Raw genomic sequence first — 26,222 nt, forward strand, 5'->3', positions numbered from 1 at the left:
TGGGGTCATGAAAGATTCCATGAAAACATTCATAATCTTATTTTATTTACATTTAAATTATAATTTATTACTTATTTTGTTTTTTAAAGAATATATTTTGGTCAAACATTAGAGCTATTCTCTTCACTATACTTAATTTAATTTCAATTTTTGAGTTATGAGATTCCACGTTTAACAACTATATTCTCAAATTATATCCTTAACATTCTATTATATAATATTTATCATGTTTATTTATTAAATAGTTTAAGCTTTAATTTTAATTTTTATTAGGTTTAATTTCATAGTTTACAACATCCGTAACTTATTTATTATTTTCTGTAAAATATTTTTTAGTTATTCATTATACTATTTTATTTAATTTCTATGATGATTTGTATTATATTTTGATAAATTAATAAAAATATGTCAAAGGGTAAGAGGAGGGAATCCTCTAGAATATCAAATGACATCTACAGTCATTTATCTAACCCGAACGATGATGAGTCTAGATATAAAATCAAGCGTGGTATTTTTTATATTAATTAATCACCTTATTTGTTAGTCAAATCCAGAAAAAAGCTTCGTAAGATACAGAGGAAGGAAGCCAAGAGATTAAAACACGAAAAAAAACTCGAGTGGATTAAAAGGAGGAAAAATGCCAATAATATGATTAATAGTTCTCATAAAAATGTAGTAAAACCTGTAAATACCGATGCTAATGTACAAAACAATGGGTTGAAATCGATATATAAACCCGAATCTAACAAAGGATTAAAATCTGATAAAAAAGTTAGATTTGACAGTGACCATAACATAAAATCTACGCCTGAGGATATTGAAATTGAGTACTTAGAGCGACAACTTCTCAAAAATAAGCCAAATGTCCGTGATAAGAATGATACTGTCAAGAGGGGTCGTAAAGTTGACGTATTACAGGAGTTGAAATCTGAATTCTTGAGGGATGGCTTTGATGAGGACTTTTTAGACTTTTTGTCCAACATTACTACTATCGCAGACGAAGAAAATATTTTAGATAATGAGCAGTTATACCCTGAAAACAATACTCTTGTCAAATTACGCAACTACACTCTTGATCAACCTGATTACCAAGATTTGACTGATGACGAAGTAGAATCAGAGGACGAACGTCATGAGGATGAGGATGAGGATGAATTAGATGTAGATGACGACGAACAAATAGATGAAGATGGTGATGAGGATAATGAGGAACAATTGGAAGAGGATGAAGTATTTGATCCATCGGATGTGATTAAGAAACAAATAGGAATGGTGAATAGATTATCAGAAGGCAATTATACAGTAATTGTGAATCAACTATGTGAAATGTATTCAAAGATAATTTCAAAGGTAATATAAGCTAATCCGTATATGTGTGTAGGGATCAGAGAATCAAGTTATAAATGAGTTGTTTGATAACCTTTGTGATGTGGTGATCACCATGATTATCAATGAGGTCAATGTAGTAATTTCACTTGTGGCAACTCAGTCCGCATTAATTTGCTCATTATCCAACTATTTCAACTCATCAGTAAGTAAATATACTTTTATTTATACTACAATACTCTAACCCTACTACATACAATTACATACCAATAAAAACTATTACATATTATGTAGATTGTAAAAAGATTTGTTTCTAAATTACTTGAAAAGCTTGAAAGTAACTTGGAATTGATGTTAGATAGTGACTTGAAGCAGAAATCGCCAGTTAACGAAAACAAACTAGTTGTCAGGAATATAATCATATCCATTTGCTCAATTTACTACTATGAAGTGATTGATATTGACGTCATTTTCCACCTGATTAAGCTCTTGACCAAAACCAATTTAAATGAAGACATTTTACAGCTATTACTCATACTATTAAAATACTCAGGTACTACAATATATATTTAGATATACAACTGTACATTTTGGTTTAGGTCAAAGCATAAATAAGAACTCAGAGATTCTTGGGTATTTGAACGACTTGATAGAAAAGTATAAGAAGGAACATGAAGAGTTTTCAAGTAATTCCTTAACAAATATAGATAAATTAAAAATGAATCATAAATTTTTTGTTTTAAATAAAATTAAATATAAAATTAGTTTTTAAAATCCTGTTTAGACCGAGTAAAGTTCATTGAGGAGGAGTTGAAAAGTAACAAAAAGTCCAAAAACGTCCTGGAACAATTTGACCATTTAAAGTACCAAATCCAACTAATTTAACTTAATTATGTTGTAGGAACATGATAAAGAGTAAGCTGAATATGGATAGAGTGACAATTAATCTTGAGTCAATCATTAACTGCAACAATAATTCTGACGGTGCTGATGGTAACAATTCTGGCGTAACAGAGTTTGAAACGAAAATTGCTCCGAAAAAGAACAGTAGAAAGGATGAGTTGATTAAAAAGGCTACTAAAATTGGGTTAAACAAAGATATACAGAAAACAATTTTCATCTGCATCATGGACTCAATCAGCCCTGAAAACGCCCTAGATAATATACTCAAAATTAAACTTAAAACTCAACAGGTATTTTACAAATTTCAATCCCTAAACATTTATTTAATATCCCCTCTAGTATTATATAATGGATTGTTTAGTTTAATGAAGTCATAAACATCGTCATTTACTGTTATTTGGTTGAAAAGGAGTTCAACTACTACTACATTAAACTTTTGTTAATTTTAACCTCAAAGTAAGACTATCTTTATTTATTATATTTATATATATAGTATTAATTTATTTATTTGTATATATTTAATAATTTTCACTTTAGGTTAAACTTGAATGTTTGTAAAAAATATAAAAGGCATATTAACAACAACATTGTACTATATTTCAAAAACTTCGAGTCACTCACGCAAAACCAGTTTTCCTTACTGTCAAAATTGTTCTACCATATGGTATAACCACAAGCATTCATATCTGAATTTAGATTCTGAATAAAATTTCTGGTTTAAGGCTCCTTAACTTCATCAATGTCAACCACTTCAAGACAAGCTCGTTTAAGATTTTTATAAACAAGGTAACTAGCATGTTTTAACTTGATTTTAGTTATTTTCAAGCATTGTAACCACTGAGGCTGATGATGAACTCGAGGAGTATTTGATTCAGGAGCTACTATCAATTAAGACTGAGGTGAGTACTATTAATTTAACTTTTGATAGAAATACTTTAATGATTTGGCGTCGCTTTGGACCAAACACATTGAAAGCCACTGTAGAGCTAAGGTTGAGAAGTCCAACTCATCTGATATTCTATTCAAGTCATATCAACGTGTTTTTAAATCATAACCCAATAATATACTATACCAATATGTATATAAATACATATATAAATGTGTTTATATACTAATGTGTATATAGGCACGTGTATATGGTTAGTATATAAGTATATGCGTATATAGATGTATGGTAAATACATATATATATATATATAGTGGTATAAAAGATTATGATCTAGTTTTCAACATTTCAACAGCCTTTTCCTTAGCCTCCTTGATGTCTCCAACCATGTAAAATGCCATTTCCGGTAAGTCATCGCAGCTTCCATTTAGGATTTGCTCTGCTCCATCAATGGTGTCGGGCAACTCTACGAACCTGCCTGGCTTGCCAGTAAACACCTCAGCAACCTGGAACGGCTGTGACAAAAACCTCTGAACCTTCCTTGCACGGGCAACAACAAACTTGTCATCCTCACTCAACTCGTCCATACCTATAATTATCATTAACATAATTAAAACGGGATATAAGTAATAGATTATCAGGTATATTGTATATAATATAATATAAGTTATATGTATATAATAGATTATAAGTTGTTGATATATATATATAGTACGAAGTAAACTAAAATATGTATAACAAATAATAAAGTGGGATAAGTAATTGAAATACCTAAGATGGCAATAATGTCTTGTAGTGATTTATAGTCTTGAAGGATCTTTTGAACCGCTCTTGCAACGTTATATTGGCGTTCACCAACGATGTGAGAACTGAGCATTCTACTGGTGCTGTCTAGTGGATCTACAGCTGGATAAATTCCAAGTTCCGCAATTTGCCTGGAAAGAACAGTTGTTGCGTCCAAGTGTGTGAATGTGGTGGCCGGAGCAGGGTCTGTGATATCGTCTGCAGGCACGTAAATGGCCTGAACTGAGGTGATTGAGCCCTTCTTTGTGGTTGTAATTCTCTCCTGGAGAGAACCCAAATCCGTGGCTAGTGTTGGCTGGTAACCAACAGCACTTGGAATTCTCCCGAGAAGGGCACTGACTTCACTGCCTGCTTGAGTAAATCTGAAGATGTTATCGATGAACAGAAGCACGTCCTGGTTCTGTTCATCTCTGAAGTACTCTGCCACGGTAAGACCAGTCAACGCAACTCTAGCTCTGGCACCTGGTGGCTCATTCATCTGTCCATACACCAAACTGGCCTTGCTTCCAGTAAAATCAGCTTCGTCACCTTTACCTATTCATAAATTATAAAACATAGTAATATTGTAAATATTAAACTAATTTCACTATACATAATACTAATTTTAATATATAATATGGATAAATCAGTAATATAATGTGCTTATGCGTAGTAAACTGGGTAATATAGTGATAATACCGTTGGGTTTGATAGTACGTTTGATAACTCCAGTGGATAACATTTCATGGTAGAGCTCATTTCCTTCCCTGGTACGTTCACCTACACCTGCGAATATCGAGTATCCTCCGTGTTTATTCGCGACGTTGTTGATGAGTTCCATGATGAGGACTGTTTTCCCAACTCCAGCACCGCCGAATAAACCGATTTTGCCTCCCTTGGCGTAGGGGGCTAGAAGGTCCACAACCTTAATTCCAGTAATCAAAAGAGCCTCATCACTCTTCTGGTCCTCGAATGATGGAGCAGGCCTGTGAATTGGCAAGTGATGCTCAGATTTAATTGGGCCAAAGCCGTCAATTGCGTCCCCCGTTACATTCATAATTCTACCCAGAGTTGGAGTACCAACTGGAATTGTGATTGGAGAGCCAGTATCAAGGACCTCCTGACCCCTCATTAGGCCTTCAGTTGCACCCATAGCTATGCTCCTGGCAACGCCGTCACCCAAGTGCTGAGCAACCTCCAGGGACAACTTAGTACCATCATTGTCAACCCAAAGCGCGTTAAGTATTGGCGGAGGAGGCCCATCAAATCTGACATCCACAACAGCACCTATCACCTGGGATATGTACCCCTTCCTCATCTTACCAGTGTCAGATACTGGAGATTGGTCTCCTGACTTATTAACTACATTTTGTGATTTACTATGAAATCTTCTTGGTGAAGTAAAGTTTATATTAGTTGGTAACAAATTGTCCAGTTTACTACCAATATTACTGTTTACTAAATTACGATTAAGATGGTTCTTGGAGGATAACTTTGATTTAGTGGAAAAAATAAGGCGATTTAAGTTTAATTGAAATTTGAGGGCTGATTTACAAAAGGGTGTGACTTTGAAGCCTGAAATTGTGCCGAAAAGGCCTGGAACTCCCGCTCTGATACCCATATTGAGATTTATATGTGACTGAACGGGGTTGAAAACACCTCACTGAAGTCACAGATTAAATTTAAACCTCGCAACCAAGCTCAAACTCAGATTCTTAAATTAGACATTATTTAAACAAGTTTTTTTATAGAATCCAATGAAACACAACAGGTGTATATGGGGAGTTGATTCAGTACACAAATCAATATAATTTACAACGGAAACACATGTAGTAAATATAGTGGTAATAGTAGATAGCGTGTAGTTTTACAAGAAAATAGAATTAATCTATATATGGAAACTTGCTAATCCATTCTACAACTTCATTTTTCAACTTTATGATATCCTCATTTACATCCAATCCGACTTTAAAATCAACCAATTTCTTCCCTTTCTCCTCTAAAAAAATTACATTAACCATATGAAACAATTGTGTATAAGTATATGGATTAATTGTGCATAAATATATGGATTAATTATGTATGAATATATGAAGTAATTGTGTATATGTAAACTGTTTATAGAGGTACCTTGAACTTTAACGCAGATGTCAACAACTTTTCTGATAACATCAGCGACAAAGACCATATCCTGAGGGAAGGCTCCTCTTGATGTTAGTGATGGAGTTCCGAGTCTGATTCCAGAGGGGTTAAATGCTGATTTATCCCCGGGAATTGTACTCTTGCTGATCGATATGTTAACCAGGTCACACACCAGCTCAGCTTTACTCCCAGTAACTCCAAATGGCCTTAAACTCACAATTACTGTATGATTATCAGTCCCCCCTGTCACAACTGGCATATCTCTCTTCTCCAACTCTGCCGCCAACACTCTTGCATTATCAACTATTCTTTGTGCATACGTTTTCCATTCCGGTTTAGATAACTATAGTCAACTGTTAACCATTAAATATATATTATAGTAGTATAGTAGGTGGTACCTGTTTAAGTTGTACTGCAAGAGCTGCAATATTATTATTATGAGGTCCACCTTGTAGAGTTGGGAAAACTGACTGATTAATGCACTCTCCAAAATCAGGCAATAACTTCTTATTGAAGAAGATGATACCGGATCTTGGCCCCTTGAGCGACTTGTGAGTTGTGGAGGTAACTACGTGGCAGTACTCGAAGGGTAAAGGATGAACCCTTCCAGCAACCAAACCGGAAATGTGAGCTATGTCAGCCATTAAATATGCTCCAACGCTATCGGCGATTTCCCGAAATCTCTTATAGTCAATGTATCTGTAGTTTTTTCAATCCAATTCATTAAATTACATATAAATAAATCTAATTTATAAATAAATAATATGCAAATTGATAAATATTATGTAAATAATTGATAAATAATATGTAAATAATTTGTAAGTATGGTAATACCTAGAGTAAGTGGAAGCTCCTGCAATGATGAGTTTAGGGCAGAATGCTTGGGCGGATTTTTCGAGACCGTCATAATCAATAAGTCCAGTTTTAGGATCAAGAAAGTAAGACAGTGGGCTGAAGAATATGGAGGAGGCTGAGACCTTCTTCTTGGCGTTGTAGTACCCGTGGGTGAGGTGACCGCCGGACTCCAGTGAGAGTCCCATGAGTTTATCATGAGGCTGGAGTAGTGCACAGTAAACAGCTAAATTAGCAGGAGAGCCTGAAAGAGGTTGTACATTTACTCCCCATTCCTCGTCCGATAACCCGAAAACCTCCAAGCACCTTTTAATACATAAGTTTTCAATATCGTCAACGAATCTACAGCCCCCGTAGTACCTTTTCCCCGGCAAACCTTCACTGTATTTATTAGTGAAAATGGATCCCAGCGCCTCCATACAAGCTCTACTGGCGTAATTCTACAAATTTTCGTTATACATTACTTCATAATTTATTAAATTACCTCGGAAGCGATCAGATTAATTGAATATCGCTGCCTATCTCGTTCTCGTTCCAGTAACTCGTAAACCTCAGGATCAAACTCCTTTAGGGGAACTTCATCCTCCAGGGGAAATTCCCTCTTATATTCCGTATGATTCGGTAGTGGCATGACTGCGTTTAGTGAAGATAAGGTGTTTAGGGTCAAGAGATTATTTTTTCTTGGGATTCTAAAGGGATAAACTAAATTAAATACAAAAATTATACAGGTAATAAAAATTGTAAATTTTCTACAAATTTTTATCATGAAACCTTCCTACGTTTCTATCCATGGGGATAAATATCATTAATTTACCCTTAAAATTATGTTTATAAGATTTAATATTCTAACACATTACTTAATAAAGTATTATATATTAATTATCACATTATTATTTAACAATTAAGTAGTAGTGATTATATATTAAGTATTATATAATTGTTGTATGACATTGATGTTGTGACACTATTTCCAGGGTGGAGTGACTTGTCGGTCATTTGAAGTGTTGTTTTCAGGTTTGCGATAAAAGTCTAAATTTCTATCAGCTGGTTCTTTAACACTTGCTGTTTCATTTCTCTCAAATGAACTCTCATATGAGTTCAATGAACTCTGACCAACCACTTCTGGTGTATAATTTCCCTTATGTGTACCGAATCTATTAGTCTGAGATTCAAAATGTACTGATTTATATTCCGCATTCGCCATGCCATAATCAGTATTCAACATTCCATAATCGGTATTGACGGTTTTATAATCAGTGTTGACGGTTTTATAATCAGTGTTGACGGTTTTATAATCAGTGTTGACGGCGTTGTAGTCAGTATTAACAGTTTTATACATTGGATAAGAAGTGTTTATAGAAGTGTATGGTTTAGTGTTATATGAATGTTGCGGAGGAGGTTGTTTTGGAGGTGGAGGCGGTACAACTCCAGGCGGTAGAATCTGTCCAACCATTGGGTATCCCGTGAATCTGTTTATGTTGGTAATGTTTGGATCATCAAATGACACTCCCACGGTTGTATGTTTTGGATTATTAAATGGCGGAGGAGGCGGCGGTGGTGGTGGCATCATCAGTCTATTATCTTCCACATTACCCGGTTTATCTGATAGTTTGGTGACAAGAGTATCTACAACTAGTTTGGTGGATGTTTCTGGTACAGCGGTGGTAGATACTTGGGTAACATTGGTATTATCCTGATTCAGTTGAAGAATAGTATTATCAGAGGATGACGAGGCATTATCTGAGTTTCCAGAATTATTGGAATATTCTTTAAAGAAGTTCATCAATGAAGCAAGTTTATTGGTGTTTACTGATGAACTTATTTCCGGATCATTGACTTTGCCGTTTTCTACCTTGTCTACCAGCTTGTGAACCTTGACGGAGGAAGCGGACTTACTCTCACCATTATCTGCGGATTCATTGGGTTTGTGTTTATATTTGTTTGGTAGGTGTGAATTTTTAATTTGGAGTTTTCTCTTCTTTTCCTTCTCCTTTTGCTCAACCATTGTGTTGATTATGTCCAGCACAAAAGAGCCTTCGTGTTCAAGGGAACCTGCCGATTCAGTTGAGTAATGTTTTTCCAAGGAGTGGACTGGCTTTTTGGGTTTGTGGTCCTGTTCCTTCTGGGGAACTGATACGTCCCTAATTGCCTTCCACTTCTTAATAAGATTAGTTGCCTTTAGCTTAACCTTGTCGTTTGAGCATTCGTAATCTGCCTTGCTGAGCCTGGGAGGCGCTCTTCCCAGTGCTATGCAGTTAACTGGAATTCCGATCTTTGAAGTCTGAAGTATCTTGAAGTTTATATCCAATTTGTCCAACAGTTCCATGCATTTTAGGAGGTAATTGGAGCTCTTTTTCAGTCGGCCGTTGAGGGCCAGAAACTCAAAGTTCTCACGGATCACATCAACTCCGCCTAGGGATATAAAGGAATCTAAGGCTACCATGTATGACTGCAACAATATATCTATTAAACACGTAAGAGCAAACTCATCACGCTTATATTTTTTCAAGGACCAAATTACGTTTGATAACACCACTAGGTTGTTCAAGGCCACTGGGTTCTCTCTGCACGAATAATAGTACTTGTGAAACAGTTTACACTGGGAAACAGAATTAGCCGACCCATTCTCAGTTCCGACACTGTCTAATGAGTTATCTCTTCGGGCACTTTCTGCTGAATTCTCTAACTCTAATCTCAGACCGTTGTATAATAATTTTTGAACTGCTAAATACGAATCAGCCTATACATATATAACATTAAGCTAAAAATACCTTATCTAAATCAATGGCTATTGTGGAGTTCAATTCCAAGTAATTGGTTAAATCCTTGGTAAGATTTTCATCTAGAAAGAATCCAGAGTAACGAATCTTCTTCCAAAACTTCGAACACCAGCCGTTCAAAATGTCCAATTCCACATTCTCCAGTCCGTCGACCTCTACATAAAATTATTTACATATCATATGCTGTTTGTATCATGGATAACTATGTAAAATTTTGAAAGGAACAAACTTGTAAGAGTTGGAACTCTGTCCATGCATTTTTCGGGGTCTGGCTTTAGAAACTTTAATTTTAAACTAGGATCCTGAGTTATTGGTCGTGAATTAATGTCCATCAGTTTGTTAAATAGAACAAAACGTCACATTTGAAAATGGTGAATGTGTTGTAAATTTTAAAAATAAAAAATAATCTAGACAAAACTAATAATACCAAATCATTGCAACTCTGTTGGCTAAGTCAAATATAAATTAATAAACAATTTAAAAGTCTACATTTTTAAAAAATCTAAAATTTCAAGCCCCATCTTAATTCATAGGACATTGTTACATACACAATATATACTTCACAGACTATATACATTAAATTATACACACATTAAGATATTAATTTGTTAGAAACTTGGAATCGACTAGACACTTCTCAGGCTTGACCTGATCCTACTCAATCTTGACGGTTTTGCGCCATCGCCTCCATTCAATTTATTTAAAAATCGTCTTCCATACCCCGTCTTTCCCCGATTTCTATTCTCGTTAGATCCACTCATATTGTCCACTGACCTTCCCCCGTGATTTGAATGGTTTGGACTTTTGGGTTCATAGGTTTTGTGTCTTGGATATACTTTCCCCTTTAATTTCTTGTAACCTTGTTGTAAGTCCTTCATAGTTGTTTTTACATTTGCAATTGCCTTCTTTGGGTGTATTCCCTTGATCGCCTTACTTTCTCCAATTTTGTCCAGGTAATTTTTCAAAAATCCACCGTTCATTAACTTTGGGTTAATTTTATTCAACAGTTTATTTCCTCCGCTTCCTTCATTTGAGTCCTCTTCATCTGATGTGCTCTCCATCTCCAACAAACTCGCGTCTGAAAATCGGTCCAAATCAATATCCTCCTCTTCATAATCCTCTTCATCATCTTCGTCTTCGTCATAATCTTCATTGTTTTCCAGGAACGAATTATTATCATTCGCAGGTTCTAGGTATGTAGTGCCAGTGAATTCGTCGTCCATATCATCCAAATCATTCTCATTTGCACTTGGGTTATTATTCTGATAACTCTCCTCTAATGGTCCTCTGTTGTATTTTAGTCCATTGGCCTGTGTCACAGATATCATACACAACACATAAATGAGGAGAAAGAACTTCCTGCTAAAAAACGCTTTTACATTTAATCTATTTTCTGACATTTTACCAAGATTTTATTAATACGTAGATATATTTAGTATTATTAGAGTTGAATGTATCAGTTTAATATAGTTTTATCAATTTTATATCTATAAACTAAAAGTATAAAGTGTTAAGCGGTGTTATAACAAGTTCAGGGACACTTTTGAGCTATTAATTGTACTATTAGTGAGTCCTAGACTCATGGAACTGTGAATTCTAAGCTAATACAATGCTGAAATCATTGAAATAAAATATAATTCACTAATTTGAAGTGTCAAATAAGTAAATTAAATTGAAAGAATCTAAAAATAGTTTAAAAAGCAAAGGAATCCTCTAATAATTAGTGTGTAGATTATTTTTAATTTTCCTCTGGTTTAACTGATTTTCATATTAGAATTACATAATTAATATTCTAAAAACTTTTTAACAATTTTCCCGGAAAAAATAAAAATTTTGTTTTAACAAAATTAAAGTTGTAAAATGTGATGGAATCATTTTACACACTTTCCGTTGTTGTAGAGTAATTTACCAATTAATTTTTAAATAATGAATTTTTTTCATATAATTGTATTTTATTTTTGTTTTATTATAAACTCTGAGTTGGTTTAGGCTCTGATATTTTGTTAAAATGCCATGTTTTTAGCATGTACCATATTTAACTTTTTAGTTTCCACAATTCTCCTTGTAAAATTATTGTTTTTATCAGGCTCTGGCTGTATTTGTTTAATTAATTTTCCTCGTGGGATTTCTAACTTTTATCGCATTCCGAAATCCCTTAATTTCATATCGCACATTAATTTTTCACCTTTACCTACCACTAAGACAAATACTAGACTTTTTGAACGCAGAAAGTACAGGCTGAAGATAAGGGCTGGGGGTCAGTTTCGCATAAAGCCTAAGACCAACCACTCAGTGGCTAAGAGGTTTAAGATAACTGCCACTGGGAAGCTGATGTACCGTCGTGCTACTACCCAGCACAAACAGCGGCATAAGAGGAGGGGCGCCAAGGCTCGTCTGCACAGAAATGGCATCATCACTTCTATTCGTATGATCCGTAAAATTAAGAGCGTTTTGCACAACAGATAACTTCAATATAATATTTATAACGTACATTATTATGAAATTAATCATTTTAATAAAATTACAAGTCAAGTGTGTCGTTCTTTTGTTCATTTTGCTTTGCAAAGTCTGAGAAAAGGGCGTCTTTATACTTTAAATACTGCGAGGCATCCGGGAACTCGAACTTAAAGTCACTCAAATCCACCTTCTCATCATTATCCACCAACGGTTCCATCAATTGCACATTCTAAAACATTTAATTATAAACTTCAGAGTTGTATGGTAGTACCTTATTTTTTAAATTGTCACTCCATTTATTAAATGAGCTTTTTAGTAAATGCGGTCTATATGTTCTTGCCATAAATGTAGCTTCAGCATGTCGATTAACCATATGCAATATCTACAATTTATTAAACACACATGTAGGTAAAGCTGGTAAATAACTCAGTAATTGAAAAACTAATTAAAATCTGTAAAATAGCTTTAGTGATACTTGAATACAAGAGTCGATATCGTTTAGCATATAAAAGGCCGTAAATGCTACATTGTGCAACTTTGATAATAACGCAGTTTGTGCCACGTATCTTACTCCCTCAAGATCGCCTAAAAATTTTAAGACATGTAAATTATAGTGAAAGTACCTGTAAGGGTATGTAAAACGAGTAAGTTTTGCATGTTATTCGAGTATTGGTATGACAATTTAGCAACCTTAATCTGGGAACTTTTAAGACAGTAATCTCCAAGTCTCTTCCATTTCCTCTTCAACATATCATCCAAGCCCATTATTACATCAACATTGACATTATCCATACTAACTGTATCCATATCAACGTTTTCAAGGTCAACAGTGCCCAAATCAGCATTTTGGTGATTAACTGTGTGATCAGGTGATTGGGTGAGGTTGAGTGATTCTGATAATAAGAGTTTAAGGCACTGGTTAACGTTTCCGAGTTTGAGGTGGAGTTCAAATTTGAGGTCTGGGTTATCAGTGCATAAAAGCCCGAGTTCGTACTCTCCGAAGAGCTGAAGGAACCTGCTTGCATTCTCTCTCATTTTCTCGTCAACCTTTGCCAAAGACTGTTTGAGTTCGTTTTTTGCGATTGAGAGTTCCTCGTCCTCGAACTCAGAGTGCTCATCTTTTGAAACTGAGTTTAACACCTGCGTGTAGTGGTAGAGCTTTGAGTGGAACTGGAGGTAAGAAAAGGGCAGGTGATACCCGTATACTGAATCATCGCATAAATATACAAGCTGAGTTTCAGGCAAATACCCTACCAAGTGGAGATGCTTGTCAAGGTACACAAGGGTCTCGGTATTCCCAGCCAAATACATAGACAAGTGTGAGTTTGAAGTAACGAACAAAAAGGTGTCGTTAACCCACACTGCACTTGTTATTCTTTCTACCAACTCCTTCTCAAATTGAAAGTTTTCCTCTTCAAATTCTTCAGTCTCGTTCTCGTTCAAATCCTCGCCGTAAGTTCCTCCAAACTTGCTTGATCGGTTACTACTTGGGGCGTCAAGGTTATAGGATAATATGTAAGTTGCCAGTTGCGATGCAAGTGCTAGTCTATTAGAGGAAGGGTGCCAGTAAATATCATCGACTTGTAGTGAAAAACGCTTCACTGGCATGCATGGTGGCCATGTGTAAAACAGAATATCAACATCAGTTGACACTCCAAGTAACCTTCCTCCATGTAATTTCTGTACCTGTACTTGCTGTAAGTCAAGCTTCTCTCTAAGTGTGAACTCCGAAAACACGCTAACTTCAAATCCGTCATACGTTGCATAATCACCTTCAAATGACCATACAAATTGTGACGCCTTTCCAAACGTTTTACTCTTCATGCCCTAACAAAAATTATAGTATTGTGTGTTTTATAATATCATAAATAAATAGTAATAAAGTGCAAATGAGGTATAAATAGGTAAAAATATACTTGAGAAGTGTAGATGATATATTCTGAATCACCGCATAAACAAATAAAACGGCCGTTCGGGTGATGTGAAACTTCCTGTGGAAAAAACTCTAAAAACACATTAGACAATAGTTGAATATATTTTATATATATATATGTTTACCTATACATAAATAGTATGAATAATATGTATATGGTACCTGATGAACCGATATTTCTGAACGATAAGTTTAAAGAGTGTGACGGGTCATGGTTTGAGAGATCAGTGACTGAGGAGGTTAGGTTACATGTGAGAATGTCAGAGGATTTGACCATCACGAGTTTGTTAGAGTACATTGAGGCCAGTGGCTTCCCGCCTGCGAGTTCAAGAACACAAACACCCGAATCACTGGCCAGTGCAGTATCTGTAGTGTTACTTGCCACGTGCCAAAGCTGCCCGTAACCATAATTTACTGACCTTTTAATCTTGTAAAGGTTTGAGTTCCACACGTTGAAATCTCCGTCCTCACCTGTGGATAGGATGATGGGAAGCCGGGGGTGATATACTACACAGGAAACAGGCTTAAAGTGTTTTTTTAACACCTGTAGACAAAGCTTGGTTTGGTAGTCCCAAACCCTTATGGTACAGTCGTCAGAGCCGGAGATGATGTAAGGGAACGACAAATTTGAGCAAAAGTCAATGCAGTTAACTCCACGTTCGTGCCCTGTGAGGGTAAAGTAAGGCTTATTTCCACCTTTTCCCTTTGAACTTTTAGACTTTCCAGAGCTCACATTACTAACAACGGTGTTAGCGCTACTGGTAACAGGTGCTGCAGAAGTGTTAGCAGTGTTTGAAGGGTTAGGAGGCAGAGTTTGGTTTGTAGAGGTGAGCGTAACTCTCCAGAATGAAATAGTCTTATCAAGGGAGCATGTTGCAAAGATGTTAGGGTCCTTTGGGCTCCATTTTGCCATCATTACATAGTGTGAGTGCCCTTCAAAAACTGCAAGTTTCTCCCATCCCTTATCTATGTCCCATAAAACGGCAGTCATATCGTCCGAACAGCTGATTACGTAAGGCAATGTCGAATGTAAATCCAAATATCGTACATAGTCCTTATGACCCTCTACCACGTTGACCTTCTCGAGTGAATTGTAGTTATAAACCCAAATACACATCTTATCACCTGCAGCAACGATCCACTGCTTCCTAGGAACAAACTTACAACACCTCAGAGGCGCATCTGACATTTCTATCTTCTTAACCAAGGCCTGAGTATTATAATTGTAAATTGTAAGGGAGCCGTTATACATTGCTGAGGCCACCCATGGCTCGGATGGGTGAAGGTCGACCGATTTGACCTTCTCAGTTCTAAGTTCTAGCTTTTTCGTAAATCCCATATGAAGCGACATTTTTAAAAACTAAATATAGGAATTACAACAATATTAATTCTGAACAAACTAAATTTATCTCCACAATTTACCATACCTCACAAATAACTGATTAATCTAAATGTGAATTTTATATTTTTGTAAATTTTATCCAAAAAATTAAATTGTTAAAAATTGTACAACGAATTATCAACTCATTAACTTTGATACATTTCCAATGTGTAAAAACATTGGCTTAAACATATAATAAAGTTCTTCTATGATAAACTTGGCTTATTGTATGACTGAGGTTTAGACTCGTTTTGCGTTTTCATTTTCTTGAGCATTTCAGTCATATCAAGTTCATATTCCTGTGCCACCCTTGAAATTAAGGCGTCAACCTCCCTCTGAGGCGGCTTGAACGGTGAATCCTTACTCATATTTTCGCTCATTTGTGATTCATTCACATCCTAAAGTTGATTCCACCATGTATTTTCTTTTAAATTAAATGAGTATCTATATAGTCTTACCATATTTTCGAATATTTTCTTAAAATCCGTTATAACATCAACTGAATCGAGTTTTTTGTACCTTAAAAATCTATTCAATTGAGGTAACACTTTTTTTAATTCCTCAGTTAACTAAAACAACATTTACCAGTATTTAAATAGAACACATAAAATAGTAGTGAGTAGAAATAGTATTGAAATACCCTTTGAGTTCTTATCGCAGAGTCTACTTGTGCCGTTAAAATATCTAATCTTGATTTAAGCTCTAAAAATCTCATTGCTTCGTTCCTCTTAAAAATTGAGTTAGCGGCGTGGATTCTAGCGGTTTCCGGATTTTCGGATTCTATTGCAGATTTGACCTTCATTCGCTCATCTTCCTCCTCCTTTAAGCATTTGTAATGTAATTTTTGCTACACATTTAGATTATTATTGGTAGATAATTTAGTATCACTGAATTGAGGTGGAAAATGTGTAAATTGTGGCCAAATTATATCATAATAGGGGTAAAAATAGGTAAATAAACAATGATTAAAATAAATAATTTGTGAATACGTAGAAACCGCTTCTCTGGATTGAAGTGTTAGGTTAACCTTTGTATCCATGAGTGACTGACTGCCACCCATGATGTGAAACCGAAATTTAATAAATTTTATTTTTGTGTTTTTTAAAATTTATTTTTAGAAGAATTTGTTAAAAATGGGTTAAAAGTGGATCCGTTTCCATAAATTATGGTTTTGATCTTAACTTTGGCAAGTGGATCAAATTGTCCAGAACGAATACTTTTCAAGTTGTCTAGATTAAAGTATATTTCGCCATATTTCAGAAATTATGAAATAAACACATTAATTACAAATCGGCTTCCAATTTATGAAACTTTATATAATGTACATTACACATCAAATGTAAAATATACCCATACTTTTTTTGACCCTAGCTCAAAAAAGAGTGGAATCCTTAAATTCAACCGCTCCTTATCTAATCCTAACCTTAAATATTACAACACCGCTTCCGATTCTCCACAATCTTCAGATTTAACACCCTCAAATTCTGACACCTGTATTAACTCTGAAGAATCTAAGAAACATAACATCGAAATATCATATGAAGAGTACTGGAATGACGCGGATATAGAAGAACTGGAACGAGAACACCCTGAACTTGTAGTCAGAGGAACAGTTTTCATTCCAGCCTTTGCCACTTATGAGTCCAAACTTATACTAACAAACAGTACAAACATAAATCTAGCTAATACAAACATAAATTTGAATAATAATATACTAAAGGAGTCTGAGGACCACTCTGGAGCTAAGAAGAAGGGAACGAATGAGTTGAAGATTTATGGCTTTATTTCCAGGAATAGAGCGTTTCACGGCGATTCAGTTGTTGCAATTAAGTCGAGAAGGCAAAAAGCAGTGACACATATGCCATCACAATCTCCAGGTGCTAAAATCGCGTATAAAGAAACACCTGGAGAGTGCCGAGTGATTAAAATTCTTGCCAGATCACCGAACCTTTCAAGCTTTGTTTCAACATTTAACTTATCTGAGTTTTTTGATAATAAATTGGAATATGTGAGGTGTCAACCCAGAGATACCAGATGGCCTGCATTTAAAGTATATAAATCAGATCTAAACACTGATGTAACTACTGTATTAAATTCATATAAATCTGATTGTCCGAATTCTAAGTTGGACAAAAATATTTTATGTATAAACCGTTTCGTAGAATGGAAAAAGAGTGAATTAGAACCAAAAGGAGGTATAATACGTGTTATAGGGGAGACTGGTGACCCTGATTCTGAGATGGAGGGGACGCTGTTGTTTCATGGCCTAGATCCGAAGGGGTTTTCAGAGCCTGTTTTAGCCAACTTAAACGAGTTGATAGAGGAGGGAAACAAGACAAAATGGGATAACAGGAAGGATATGAACCATCTGTTTGTAATTTCAATTGATCCTCAAGACGCCAAAGATTTGGATGATGCACTTTCAATTGAGCTAATTCCCACTAATTCACCAGATTCTGCTGATGGCGGTATTATGTATAGAATTGGAGTACATGTGGCAGATGTGAGTCATTTTGTAAAGGAAAACTCATTGGTGGATTTGGATGCAAGAACGAGGGCAACTTCAGTGTATATGGAGCATCTGGTTTACCCAATGTTACCCCAGCAGTTGAGCGAAGACTTGTGTTCACTGCTTCCAAAGAAGGAAAAGCTTTGTTTTTCAGTTTTTGTTGACGTCTGTGAGTCAGGCGAGGGTGAAAAAATTGGAAATGACCTGTATATCAGAGATGTAAATTTCGTTTTATCTACAATAACTAGCAAGAACAGACTCACATACGATAATGCCAAAACAATGTTATACGGCTGTTTAAACGTGAAAAGGGGTGGAAAAGAGCTTGATTTGGCATCTTACAGCTTCAGTTATATCGAGAAGATGATAGAGGATTTGGGCATAAGTGACGAGACTAAGCTGTCGTTGGTGAGGCTTTACTACTTGTCACAGAAGCTGAGGTATTATAGGCTAAAACAACTCGGAGCAGTTCACGTGGATATTGACGGTTCAATTAAGTGTCATATTCCTAAACTTACTGGCCAGAATCAGAAGTCTGATGAACCCATTGATAGATACTTAAATAACAAGGGGAAACTGGACAGACGTTACATGTTGAGAGTTGAAAAGATGCCGAAAGAAAGCCATGAACTGATAGAGGAGATGATGTTACTGGCCAACACACAAGTTGCTAAGTTCATTTCAGAGAAAATCGACCTCTACTTTCTAAGAATCCATGAAGACACAAGTAAGGCGGTTAAGTCCTTAATAGCACAAATGCTACCGAAGAACCTTAAAAATCTCATCCAAGTGGATAAGATGAATGTTACTGAAGTTTTAAGCAAGTGCGAACATTACATGGACCCTTCAGCATTCCAGTCCTTGAGCTTTTCAGTGCTACAAAAGTTCAAAGAAGCTATCTACTCCCCCATTTACAGAGATGGTAATACTCAAAACACTAATACCAGTAACAGTGTTGATACCAGTAATAGTGTTGATACTAGTAACAGTGTCAATAGTAGTAACAGTGTTGATACTAGTAACAGTGTCAATAGTAGTAATCCTGTTGATTCTGTGAATGATGTGGGAAGAGTGGAAGTTAGACATTGGGGGTTGGCGTTACCTGTGTATTTACATTTTACATCACCGATAAGGAGATATCCTGATTTATACACACACAGGATGTTGAAGGATATTTTATACGCAAAAGTTAGGAGTGACTCTGTGGACTTGCTTTCTAGAATTTGCGAACGTTGCAATTTGCAGAAGAGAAGAGCGTTTGACGCTCAGAAAGAGTATAAAAACTTCGCATTTAATAAGTATTTGCAGTTTCTATCATTCATCGCACCGAAACTTGACAAAGCTTACCTGAAAACTGTATCAATTTCACAGCCGTTCACATTAACTCAAGATAGTTCTGATGAGAGGAAAGGCGGAAACTCGGGAGTTTGGGGCTATTTGTATAATGACGCTTGTGTATCAAGTATTGTTTTAAACCATCAGGCAAACTCTCAGGAAGAAGCAGCTGTCAGTGAATCTAAAATCAGAAAGAAAAAGAGTAAAGTAAACGAAATGGGAGAAAAAAGAGATATGGGAAAGAGTTCAATAGTGTTTTATATCCCACTGTTAAACGAACAAAGGAGTGTAAGCTGTGATTCACTGGGTGTAAAGCCGGTGAATTTTAACTTTGATAAGAAAAGTAAAAAGAGGCAAAGAGTAAAGAGTTCAATTCTGAGCTCATATTATCAAAACAGCCGAGAATTAGAAAGTGAAGAGGAATATGGAAAAGGAAAGTCAGAAAATCAAGGAACAAAAGCACAAGGAATAACGGTAATGATGAATACTAAGAGATTACACTTTTACATTTATCAAAAAGCAAAAGTACTACTTATACCAGGCTCGAAAATGTGGACTGTAAGATTACCAATTGATTATCTCAAATGATTCTAACACATTTTCAACAAGATGTAATATGTGTACAATATGTTTATAATGTTGTATTATATTATAAATATACATGTGTATAGAAGTGTATATAGTAAATTTTGGTATGGAATATGGGTAAAACTAGCAGAAACTCGTAAACTTCTTAGTTTGGCTCCCCACACATGTTAGGAATCACAAGATATAAATTATCGTCTAATAATCTTCCTTCAATGGTAGTCTTATGCACATACGTTTTGTAAAAAAGCTGCTCAGTGTTTCTTTGATTTTCGCCTGTTTGTATATAGTAAATTGCTCAAATTTAACGAGAAATATTTCCAGAAGTTTAACGCCAGAATCTTGTCGTTTCGGGCAAGGAAACTCTATGCCTAATCGTAGTTTGATAAAACTAAGAAGATTCTCATTTATAAATAAAAATCAATCATTTCCAAACTGTTTGTTTACACAGTCTAAATTAAACTTTAATTATTTAGCCAGGGATTCCAGAACACTTGTTCCAGTAAAAGACTTTATCTCCCCCTTTGGAACGCAATCTACAGTATTTACCGGGAAAGGCGTAATTAAGGAAAAAGGAATATTTGGTGATAGAGCTGATTTTTCGACAATGACTGCGACTGAAACTCAGACCATGACTGAGTCTGAGACGTCGAGTGTGACGTTGAAGCCAGTTAAGAAGTTTGTGGAGATTTTTAGGAAGGACTACAAGCCTCCGGAGTTTGACGTCGAGAATGTGTACCTAGAGTTTGACCTAGAGGACACTGAAACCAAAGTGAGGTCGAAGCTATTGATGAGGCGCAGACCAAACACTTTACCGGGGAATTTGACGTTGAATGGGGACGACCTTACCTGCAATTTCGTTGCAGTTGACGGAGTTGAGCTTAAAAATGTCCCAGTTAGCGGATATACGCTTGACGTTGACGGGAACATGACTGTTCCAAGTGCGTTTTTGCCAAAAGATGACTCTCGCACTTTTACAGTTGAGACCCACGTCACAATTAACCCGAAGAACAATACCAAGTTGGTAGGACTTTACAAGAGTAGCGCGGCGTTCTGCACTCAGTGTGAGCCTCACGGTTTCAGACGCATAACTTATTACCTTGATAGGCCAGATGTCCTTAGCAGCTTTAGAGTAAGGGTTCAAGCTGATAAGAAGCTTTACCCCGTTCTCCTTAGTAACGGGAATAGAGTTGATTCAGGTGACTTGGGTACGAGGCACTTTGCAGAGTTTGTGGATCCATTCCCCAAACCCTGTTACCTATTCGCCCTTGTGGCTGGGAATTTGGCATCAATTTCAACCACTTTCAAGACAATGAGTGGAAGAAACGTGTTGGTTCAGTTGTCGTCAGAACCCGAGGATGTTGGAAAGCTCCAGTGGGCACTTGAGAGTGTAGTGAAGGCGATGAAGTGGGACGAGGAGAAATACGGCCGTGAGTATGATTTGGACGAGTTTCACGTATTCGCAGTTCGTGACTTTAACTTTGGAGCTATGGAAAACAAAGGCCTTAACATATTCAACACTGCTCTTCTTCTGGCCGACGTTAATACCACAACTGACGCTGAGTTCGTGAGAATTCTGAGTGTTGTGGGCCACGAGTACTTCCACAACTGGACCGGAAACAGGGTCACGTGTCGTGATTGGTTCCAGCTCACCCTCAAGGAAGGGCTTACGGTATTCAGAGAACATCAATTCTGTGGGGACATGTCAAGCACACTAAGTAACAGGATCAGGGAAGTACAGTACCTAATGTCCGTCCAGTTCCCCGAAGACTCTGGACCCATGTCTCATCCTATTAGACCTGAAAGTTATATCTCGATGGATAACTTTTATACCCCAACTGTCTATGATAAAGGAGCATTCGTTATAGGTATTTTTATCTAGTTTTCTACTCTCAATTTAGTATTAATTATCAATATTTATACATATTTAGCCATAAGTTAGGAAATTATTTGATTAGATAATATATTTAATAATGTGTTTTAGGAATGTACGAGTCATTGTTGGGAGTTGATGGGTTTAGAAGAGGAATGGACTTGTACTTTAAGAGGCATGATTTGAGTGCAGTGACGTGTGACGACTTCAGACTAGCAATGGCTGACGCGAATAACAAGGATTTGACGCAGTTCGAGCGTTGGTACTACCAGAGTGGAACACCCGTGGTTGAAGTAGTTAGGGCTGAGAGAGTTGATAATAAGTATAAGCTAGTGCTAAGACAGTCTACTCCCCCAACACCAAAACAGCCAGTTAAACAACCATTTCATATTCCATTGAGGCTTGGACTTATAGGAAAATCAACAGGTGGAGATTTGCTAGGAAATGTTTTGGTGGAGTTGAAAGAGGAGCAGCAGGAGTTTGAGTTTGGGCCAGTCACTGAAGATTGTGTATTATCACTAAACAGAGGCTTTTCAGCGCCCGTGAAGGTTAAATATGAGCAGTCGCCTGAGGAATTATTGTTCCTAATGTTATATGATACCGATGGTTTGAACAGATGGAATGCAGCGCAGAGTTTGGCCACTAAGGTCGTTTTGGATTTGACTAAGGACCCGACGGCTGAGGTTCCTAAGACGTATCTTGAGGCCTACAAGAAGCTTTTGAATTCGGATATGGACCACAACGAGAAGGGACTTTGCATGAGCATGCCCGACGTGGATATTTTGGCCTCGAAAATGAAGCCTTATGACCCAGGACTTCTATTCGCCAGTCTAAGGAAGCTGAAACAGGAGCTTGGAAGAACATTTAGACCAACTTTCACTGAGATGTACAAAAGTTTAACACTGCGTGAGGGTCAGAAGGATGAACTTACGAAGGAAGATATGGCCAGACGCTTTTTGAGGAATACAGTTTTCAGCTTCCTGGTAAGCATGAGGGATATGGAGTCTGTGGAATTAGCATTGAAGCATTACAGAGATGCTAAGGTTATGAATGACAAGTACACCGCCTTTGTACAGCTTATGCACATGGAGTTCCAAGACCGACAGAAAGTTGTAGATGACTTTTACAACTTTGCAAACGGAGACGCAGCACTGGTGGACAAGTGGTTCAAGGCCCAGGCAGTGTCAGAACTCGAATCCTCGCTTGACACTGTTAAGGATTTGATGAGTCATAAGGACTTTGTGCTCAGTAACCCTAACAGGTTCAACTCCCTAGTCACAGTTTTCACCTACGGTGAGAACTTCCACAAGGATAACGGAGAAGGTTATAAGTTCTTGACAGACTCGATTCTAACCGTGGATCCGGTAAACCCGCATGTGTCAGCCAGGTGTTGCACTAAACTACTCAAGTTCGCAATGCTGGAACCCAAACGCTCAGGCCTTATGAAAGCTCAGCTTGAAAGAATCTTCAGCACGCCAAACATCTCACCCGATTTATACGAAATTGCCAAAAAAGGACTTGAATTCTCATAAACCCTCATTAACTTATTAATATACTAATATTCTAATATTACTAATATATTAATATATTAAGAGTACATTATTATAATATAACAATAGCATAATATAATAGTGTTGTGTATGTGTTTGGGATAAAATTATTTAATGATTACAAAGAACTGCTTTTTAGCACATCGGAGTCTTAAATATGATAAATAAACCAGAAAGCCAATGAGGTGTGAGAAAAAGAGAAGAAAGATAATGTAGTCGATGGGATCCTGCTTAATTCTCTGAGAAATGAACTTCAAGTCCCAGTAATAGTTTGAAGGAGCCGAGAGCCGCATTTGACTCATTTTTAAAACAAAATCTTAAAAACAAACTTATTAAACTTGAAATAAATTCTGAGAATAACACCACACAACGTTACACATAAAGTAAGTTTTAAAAAATTAATTTGGTCTTAAAAAAGTTAATATGGGTGAATTTTACGATTGAGATTGACAGCTTTGTTGGCATAGTTGATTAATCTTTGTTTAACGTATTCGATGAATATCCTGGAGCCAGAAACGCAAGAGTCGAACATTAACTTGAAATCTTCCAGTGCTACTTTTGACTTGTAATCCATATAAATTATCTAAACCATGAAATTAACTCATTTTATTACAGGAATACTATTTTTCACTAAAATAATAGTATATTTATAGTTGACTGGCAATTCTATAAAGTACTAAAATAGTAATACCATACTAATTCTACAATAAGATACGTTATTGTTTGAAGAAGAAAAGGCGATACATAGAGTGGCAGTTGAGGCATTGATTTCCATTTGATTTGGGTCTAAAAGTGAATAATAGAATAAGTGAATACCCGTTAGGACAGTTGAATCTAAGTATGAAACGGTTGAGGAGGAGACGATATCTTTGAGAGAAACACCGGCGTCAATAAGTGCTAGGCCTACAGCGTTTAATACTGTCGACTTTATGCTCCCGTCGTACTCAATTACGTTGATAAAAATGGAAATTGAACTCGTCTTGTAACAGTGAGAAATGATCATTTCCTGGTATGTAGACTTTACGGCCATAGCGAGGTCCTTAATTAGTCTCTCGTTTGGAGAGTTTTTAACCTTTTTCTCAGTTGACAATAGGATTTCACAGTGTATATCAACTTTCTCCTCCAATATTCCATACACATTCTTTGCTCCCTTTACTTCCAACTATACATCATTACACATTATATAATATATATAATTTTTAAAATATATGTAGTATATATAGGTGGAATGTGTATATACTGTATGGATATAAGAAGGAACCTCAGAAGGGCCTTTAATGAGTACTTGAACTTTATTTAATCCCTGAAGAATCTCAGAAACACCGTCATAATTAAGATAATCGACACTTGTCTCAGATCCAAAGAACAATTTAGTATTTCTAGGCTCATCCTTCCTCCTGCCATCTATCCTCAAACCTTCTATACTAATATAATCAATTCTAGACATTAAAGTATCATTATTTATACACTGCAATATTAATTTTACAAATTAATTATATAAATCACAGTTAATTGTCTGATTAATTGTGGACGCTGATAGTATATGTTACGGCCACACATTAATGTAAATGATAAAATGATAAAATTATTGGGAAAAGGAGTTAATGGGAATTATTCAGTTTTTAGTCTTGACGATGATGTGCTTTCATTCTCAAGATCGTCTTCAGCTGGTCTTTTATGATCATAATCGTCGTCAGCTTCCTCCTCCTCTTCATCCTCGTCTTCCTCGTCTAAAATTAATTAAATTAATGTTAAACTTACAGAAATCATCCTCCTCAACGTCCGGCTGATTCTCAGGGTCGAACTCATCGTCATCTTCATCATCATCACTCTTATATTCAGCTTCATAAAACTTTTTCAGCACATCTATCAAATTATATAAATTGTTATAATATACTAATAGTTGAATATATGATAATGTGTAATAATTACCGTCTTCTTCTTCTAAATCGCCTCCTTCTAGATCATCTTCATCAGCATCGCCCTCAAGATCATCATCAAGAGCCTCGTCAGATGAGTAGTTGTACTCAGCACCTGTGGAATCAACTTGGTCAAGAACCTCAAGATTAGGTAAACACTCAAACACAACTGCTCTGTAATTCTTCTCATTAGCCATAGGGTTCATAGCCAGACCCAAAACAACCAAATACGGCATTACACTCTACAACATTATATACCATAATGTACTAAACTATATTATAGTAGAACAATAATAAAGGTAATAATAGTGATAGTAGATGATACGAGTGATTTAACGTCATGTGGATTTTTGAGATGATTTCCGCCCATTTGCAGTATTTTAAGGTTAGGAAAGAGTTTTGGGATCATAGTGAAAACAATTGGGTCTGAGATGTAGTTATCGGTGAGCTCAAGAACTTTCAGGCTAGGCATTTCAGGGAAATTAGTCAGTGAAGTCAGTCCAGTCCCATTCAAAGACAATTTGGACAGATTTTTGAACTTTTCAAGCCTTTCACCCTCCTTCAGCGTGATTGTTTTTATGGTTGATCCGTCAAGAATCAGCTCACGGACCTTCAAATATACTGATGAATCCTCGTCTTCATCATAGCCATGTTCCTCCCTGAAATTCTTAAGCCTATTCTCAAGACACGCGTCCATTTTTACGTCTACCCTAAACAACTATTAACACATATTTTGCTAAATATGTACTAATTATACATAGGGATAAATATAACTAGATAATTTACATAAATAATGTTATAAACACTGATGTAAATAATAGGTTTTAATAACATAACAATAGTATTAATAAAATACAATAGTAAGATGATCAAAAACAATTACCGAATTGTGGAATAATTGAAATGAGAAAGATTGAAGTGTATAAAATATGTTAAAGACTGACGAATTATGCACAATAAAAGATTCTAACTGAAATTGATGAAAAAAATTTAATGAATTAAAGATTA

At 36.0% G+C, this 26,222-nt stretch overlaps 12 protein-coding genes across 12 annotated transcripts; 4 read left to right on the forward strand and 8 right to left on the reverse strand.

Moving 5' to 3' along the window:
- The first annotated feature begins 344 nt into the window (after window positions 1-344).
- TpMuguga_01g02475 (uncharacterized protein) lies at window positions 345-3,306 on the forward strand. The gene is made up of 12 exons (XM_061305232.1): window positions 345-508; window positions 545-1,350; window positions 1,382-1,531; window positions 1,621-1,879; window positions 1,926-2,012; window positions 2,111-2,189; window positions 2,228-2,519; window positions 2,591-2,685; window positions 2,767-2,893; window positions 2,926-3,015; window positions 3,045-3,128; window positions 3,158-3,306. Exons 1-12 carry the CDS (start codon window positions 406-408, stop codon window positions 3,281-3,283), a joined length of 2,298 nt encoding a protein of 765 aa, XP_061161953.1. The 5' UTR covers window positions 345-405; the 3' UTR covers window positions 3,284-3,306.
- A 119-nt stretch (window positions 3,307-3,425) lies between these two features.
- On the reverse strand, window positions 3,426-5,652 carry ATPB (ATP synthase F1 subunit beta). Its single transcript, XM_760823.2, has 3 exons — window positions 4,598-5,652; window positions 3,887-4,453; window positions 3,427-3,704 (listed from the first exon to the last, which is right to left on the reverse strand). Exons 1-3 carry the CDS (start codon window positions 5,517-5,519, stop codon window positions 3,442-3,444), a joined length of 1,752 nt encoding a protein of 583 aa, XP_765916.1. The 5' UTR covers window positions 5,520-5,652; the 3' UTR covers window positions 3,427-3,441.
- A 111-nt stretch (window positions 5,653-5,763) lies between these two features.
- Window positions 5,764-7,689, reverse strand: SHM3 (Serine hydroxymethyltransferase 3). The gene is made up of 5 exons (XM_760824.2): window positions 7,377-7,689; window positions 6,875-7,332; window positions 6,439-6,739; window positions 6,029-6,383; window positions 5,764-5,897 (listed from the first exon to the last, which is right to left on the reverse strand). Exons 1-5 carry the CDS (start codon window positions 7,656-7,658, stop codon window positions 5,782-5,784), a joined length of 1,512 nt encoding a protein of 503 aa, XP_765917.1. The 5' UTR covers window positions 7,659-7,689; the 3' UTR covers window positions 5,764-5,781.
- Window positions 7,690-7,856: 167 nt separating this feature from the next.
- TpMuguga_01g00391 (TFIIS helical bundle-like domain protein) lies at window positions 7,857-10,174 on the reverse strand (the record flags this gene model as incomplete). The annotated part of the gene is made up of 3 exons (XM_760825.2): window positions 9,902-10,174; window positions 9,664-9,827; window positions 7,857-9,632 (listed from the first exon to the last, which is right to left on the reverse strand). Exons 1-3 carry the CDS (start codon window positions 10,002-10,004, stop codon window positions 7,857-7,859), a joined length of 2,043 nt encoding a protein of 680 aa, XP_765918.1. The 5' UTR covers window positions 10,005-10,174.
- Window positions 10,175-10,258: 84 nt separating this feature from the next.
- TpMuguga_01g00392 (putative integral membrane protein) lies at window positions 10,259-11,251 on the reverse strand. Its single transcript, XM_760826.2, has one exon. It carries the CDS (start codon window positions 11,070-11,072, stop codon window positions 10,299-10,301), a length of 774 nt encoding a protein of 257 aa, XP_765919.1. The 5' UTR covers window positions 11,073-11,251; the 3' UTR covers window positions 10,259-10,298.
- A 315-nt stretch (window positions 11,252-11,566) lies between these two features.
- TpMuguga_01g00393 (Ribosomal protein L35 family protein) lies at window positions 11,567-12,163 on the forward strand. The gene has a single exon (XM_061304989.1). The coding sequence runs from the start codon at window positions 11,686-11,688 to the stop codon at window positions 12,136-12,138; it is 453 nt and encodes a 150-aa protein (XP_061161954.1). The 5' UTR covers window positions 11,567-11,685; the 3' UTR covers window positions 12,139-12,163.
- TpMuguga_01g00394 (Coatomer WD associated region family protein) lies at window positions 12,161-15,450 on the reverse strand. Its single transcript, XM_760828.2, has 6 exons — window positions 14,225-15,450; window positions 14,046-14,134; window positions 12,753-13,956; window positions 12,605-12,714; window positions 12,401-12,511; window positions 12,161-12,358 (listed from the first exon to the last, which is right to left on the reverse strand). Exons 1-6 carry the CDS (start codon window positions 15,411-15,413, stop codon window positions 12,194-12,196), a joined length of 2,868 nt encoding a protein of 955 aa, XP_765921.2. The 5' UTR covers window positions 15,414-15,450; the 3' UTR covers window positions 12,161-12,193.
- An 87-nt stretch (window positions 15,451-15,537) lies between these two features.
- Chmp1a (Charged multivesicular body protein 1a) lies at window positions 15,538-16,769 on the reverse strand. The gene is made up of 4 exons (XM_760829.2): window positions 16,441-16,769; window positions 16,084-16,290; window positions 15,902-16,012; window positions 15,538-15,841 (listed from the first exon to the last, which is right to left on the reverse strand). The coding sequence occupies exons 1-4, from the start codon at window positions 16,501-16,503 to the stop codon at window positions 15,650-15,652; spliced, it is 573 nt and encodes a 190-aa protein (XP_765922.2). The 5' UTR covers window positions 16,504-16,769; the 3' UTR covers window positions 15,538-15,649.
- dis3 (DIS3-like exonuclease 1) lies at window positions 16,609-19,875 on the forward strand (the record flags this gene model as incomplete). Its single annotated transcript, XM_760830.1, has 1 exon — window positions 16,609-19,875. The coding sequence occupies one exon, from the start codon at window positions 16,609-16,611 to the stop codon at window positions 19,873-19,875; it is 3,267 nt and encodes a 1,088-aa protein (XP_765923.1).
- A 144-nt stretch (window positions 19,876-20,019) lies between these two features.
- MPA1 (aminopeptidase N) lies at window positions 20,020-23,321 on the forward strand. Its single transcript, XM_760831.2, has 2 exons — window positions 20,020-21,740; window positions 21,857-23,321. The coding sequence occupies exons 1-2, from the start codon at window positions 20,099-20,101 to the stop codon at window positions 23,275-23,277; spliced, it is 3,063 nt and encodes a 1,020-aa protein (XP_765924.1). The 5' UTR covers window positions 20,020-20,098; the 3' UTR covers window positions 23,278-23,321.
- A 358-nt stretch (window positions 23,322-23,679) lies between these two features.
- Window positions 23,680-24,888, reverse strand: TpMuguga_01g00398 (3' exoribonuclease domain 1 protein). Its single transcript, XM_061304990.1, has 4 exons — window positions 24,557-24,888; window positions 24,112-24,457; window positions 24,011-24,081; window positions 23,680-23,878 (listed from the first exon to the last, which is right to left on the reverse strand). Exons 1-4 carry the CDS (start codon window positions 24,740-24,742, stop codon window positions 23,714-23,716), a joined length of 768 nt encoding a protein of 255 aa, XP_061161564.1. The 5' UTR covers window positions 24,743-24,888; the 3' UTR covers window positions 23,680-23,713.
- Window positions 24,865-26,190, reverse strand: TpMuguga_01g00399 (Acidic leucine-rich nuclear phosphoprotein 32-related protein). Its single transcript, XM_061304991.1, has 5 exons — window positions 26,098-26,190; window positions 25,540-25,924; window positions 25,228-25,456; window positions 25,057-25,161; window positions 24,865-25,025 (listed from the first exon to the last, which is right to left on the reverse strand). The coding sequence occupies exons 2-5, from the start codon at window positions 25,909-25,911 to the stop codon at window positions 24,907-24,909; spliced, it is 825 nt and encodes a 274-aa protein (XP_061161565.1). The 5' UTR covers window positions 25,912-25,924; window positions 26,098-26,190; the 3' UTR covers window positions 24,865-24,906.
- Between the last annotated feature and the right edge of the window lie 32 nt (window positions 26,191-26,222).

The sequence above is a fragment of the Theileria parva genome, chromosome 1, assembly GCF_000165365.1.
Source record: "Theileria parva strain Muguga chromosome 1, complete sequence, whole genome shotgun sequence".
Taxonomy (NCBI): domain Eukaryota; phylum Apicomplexa; class Aconoidasida; order Piroplasmida; family Theileriidae; genus Theileria; species Theileria parva.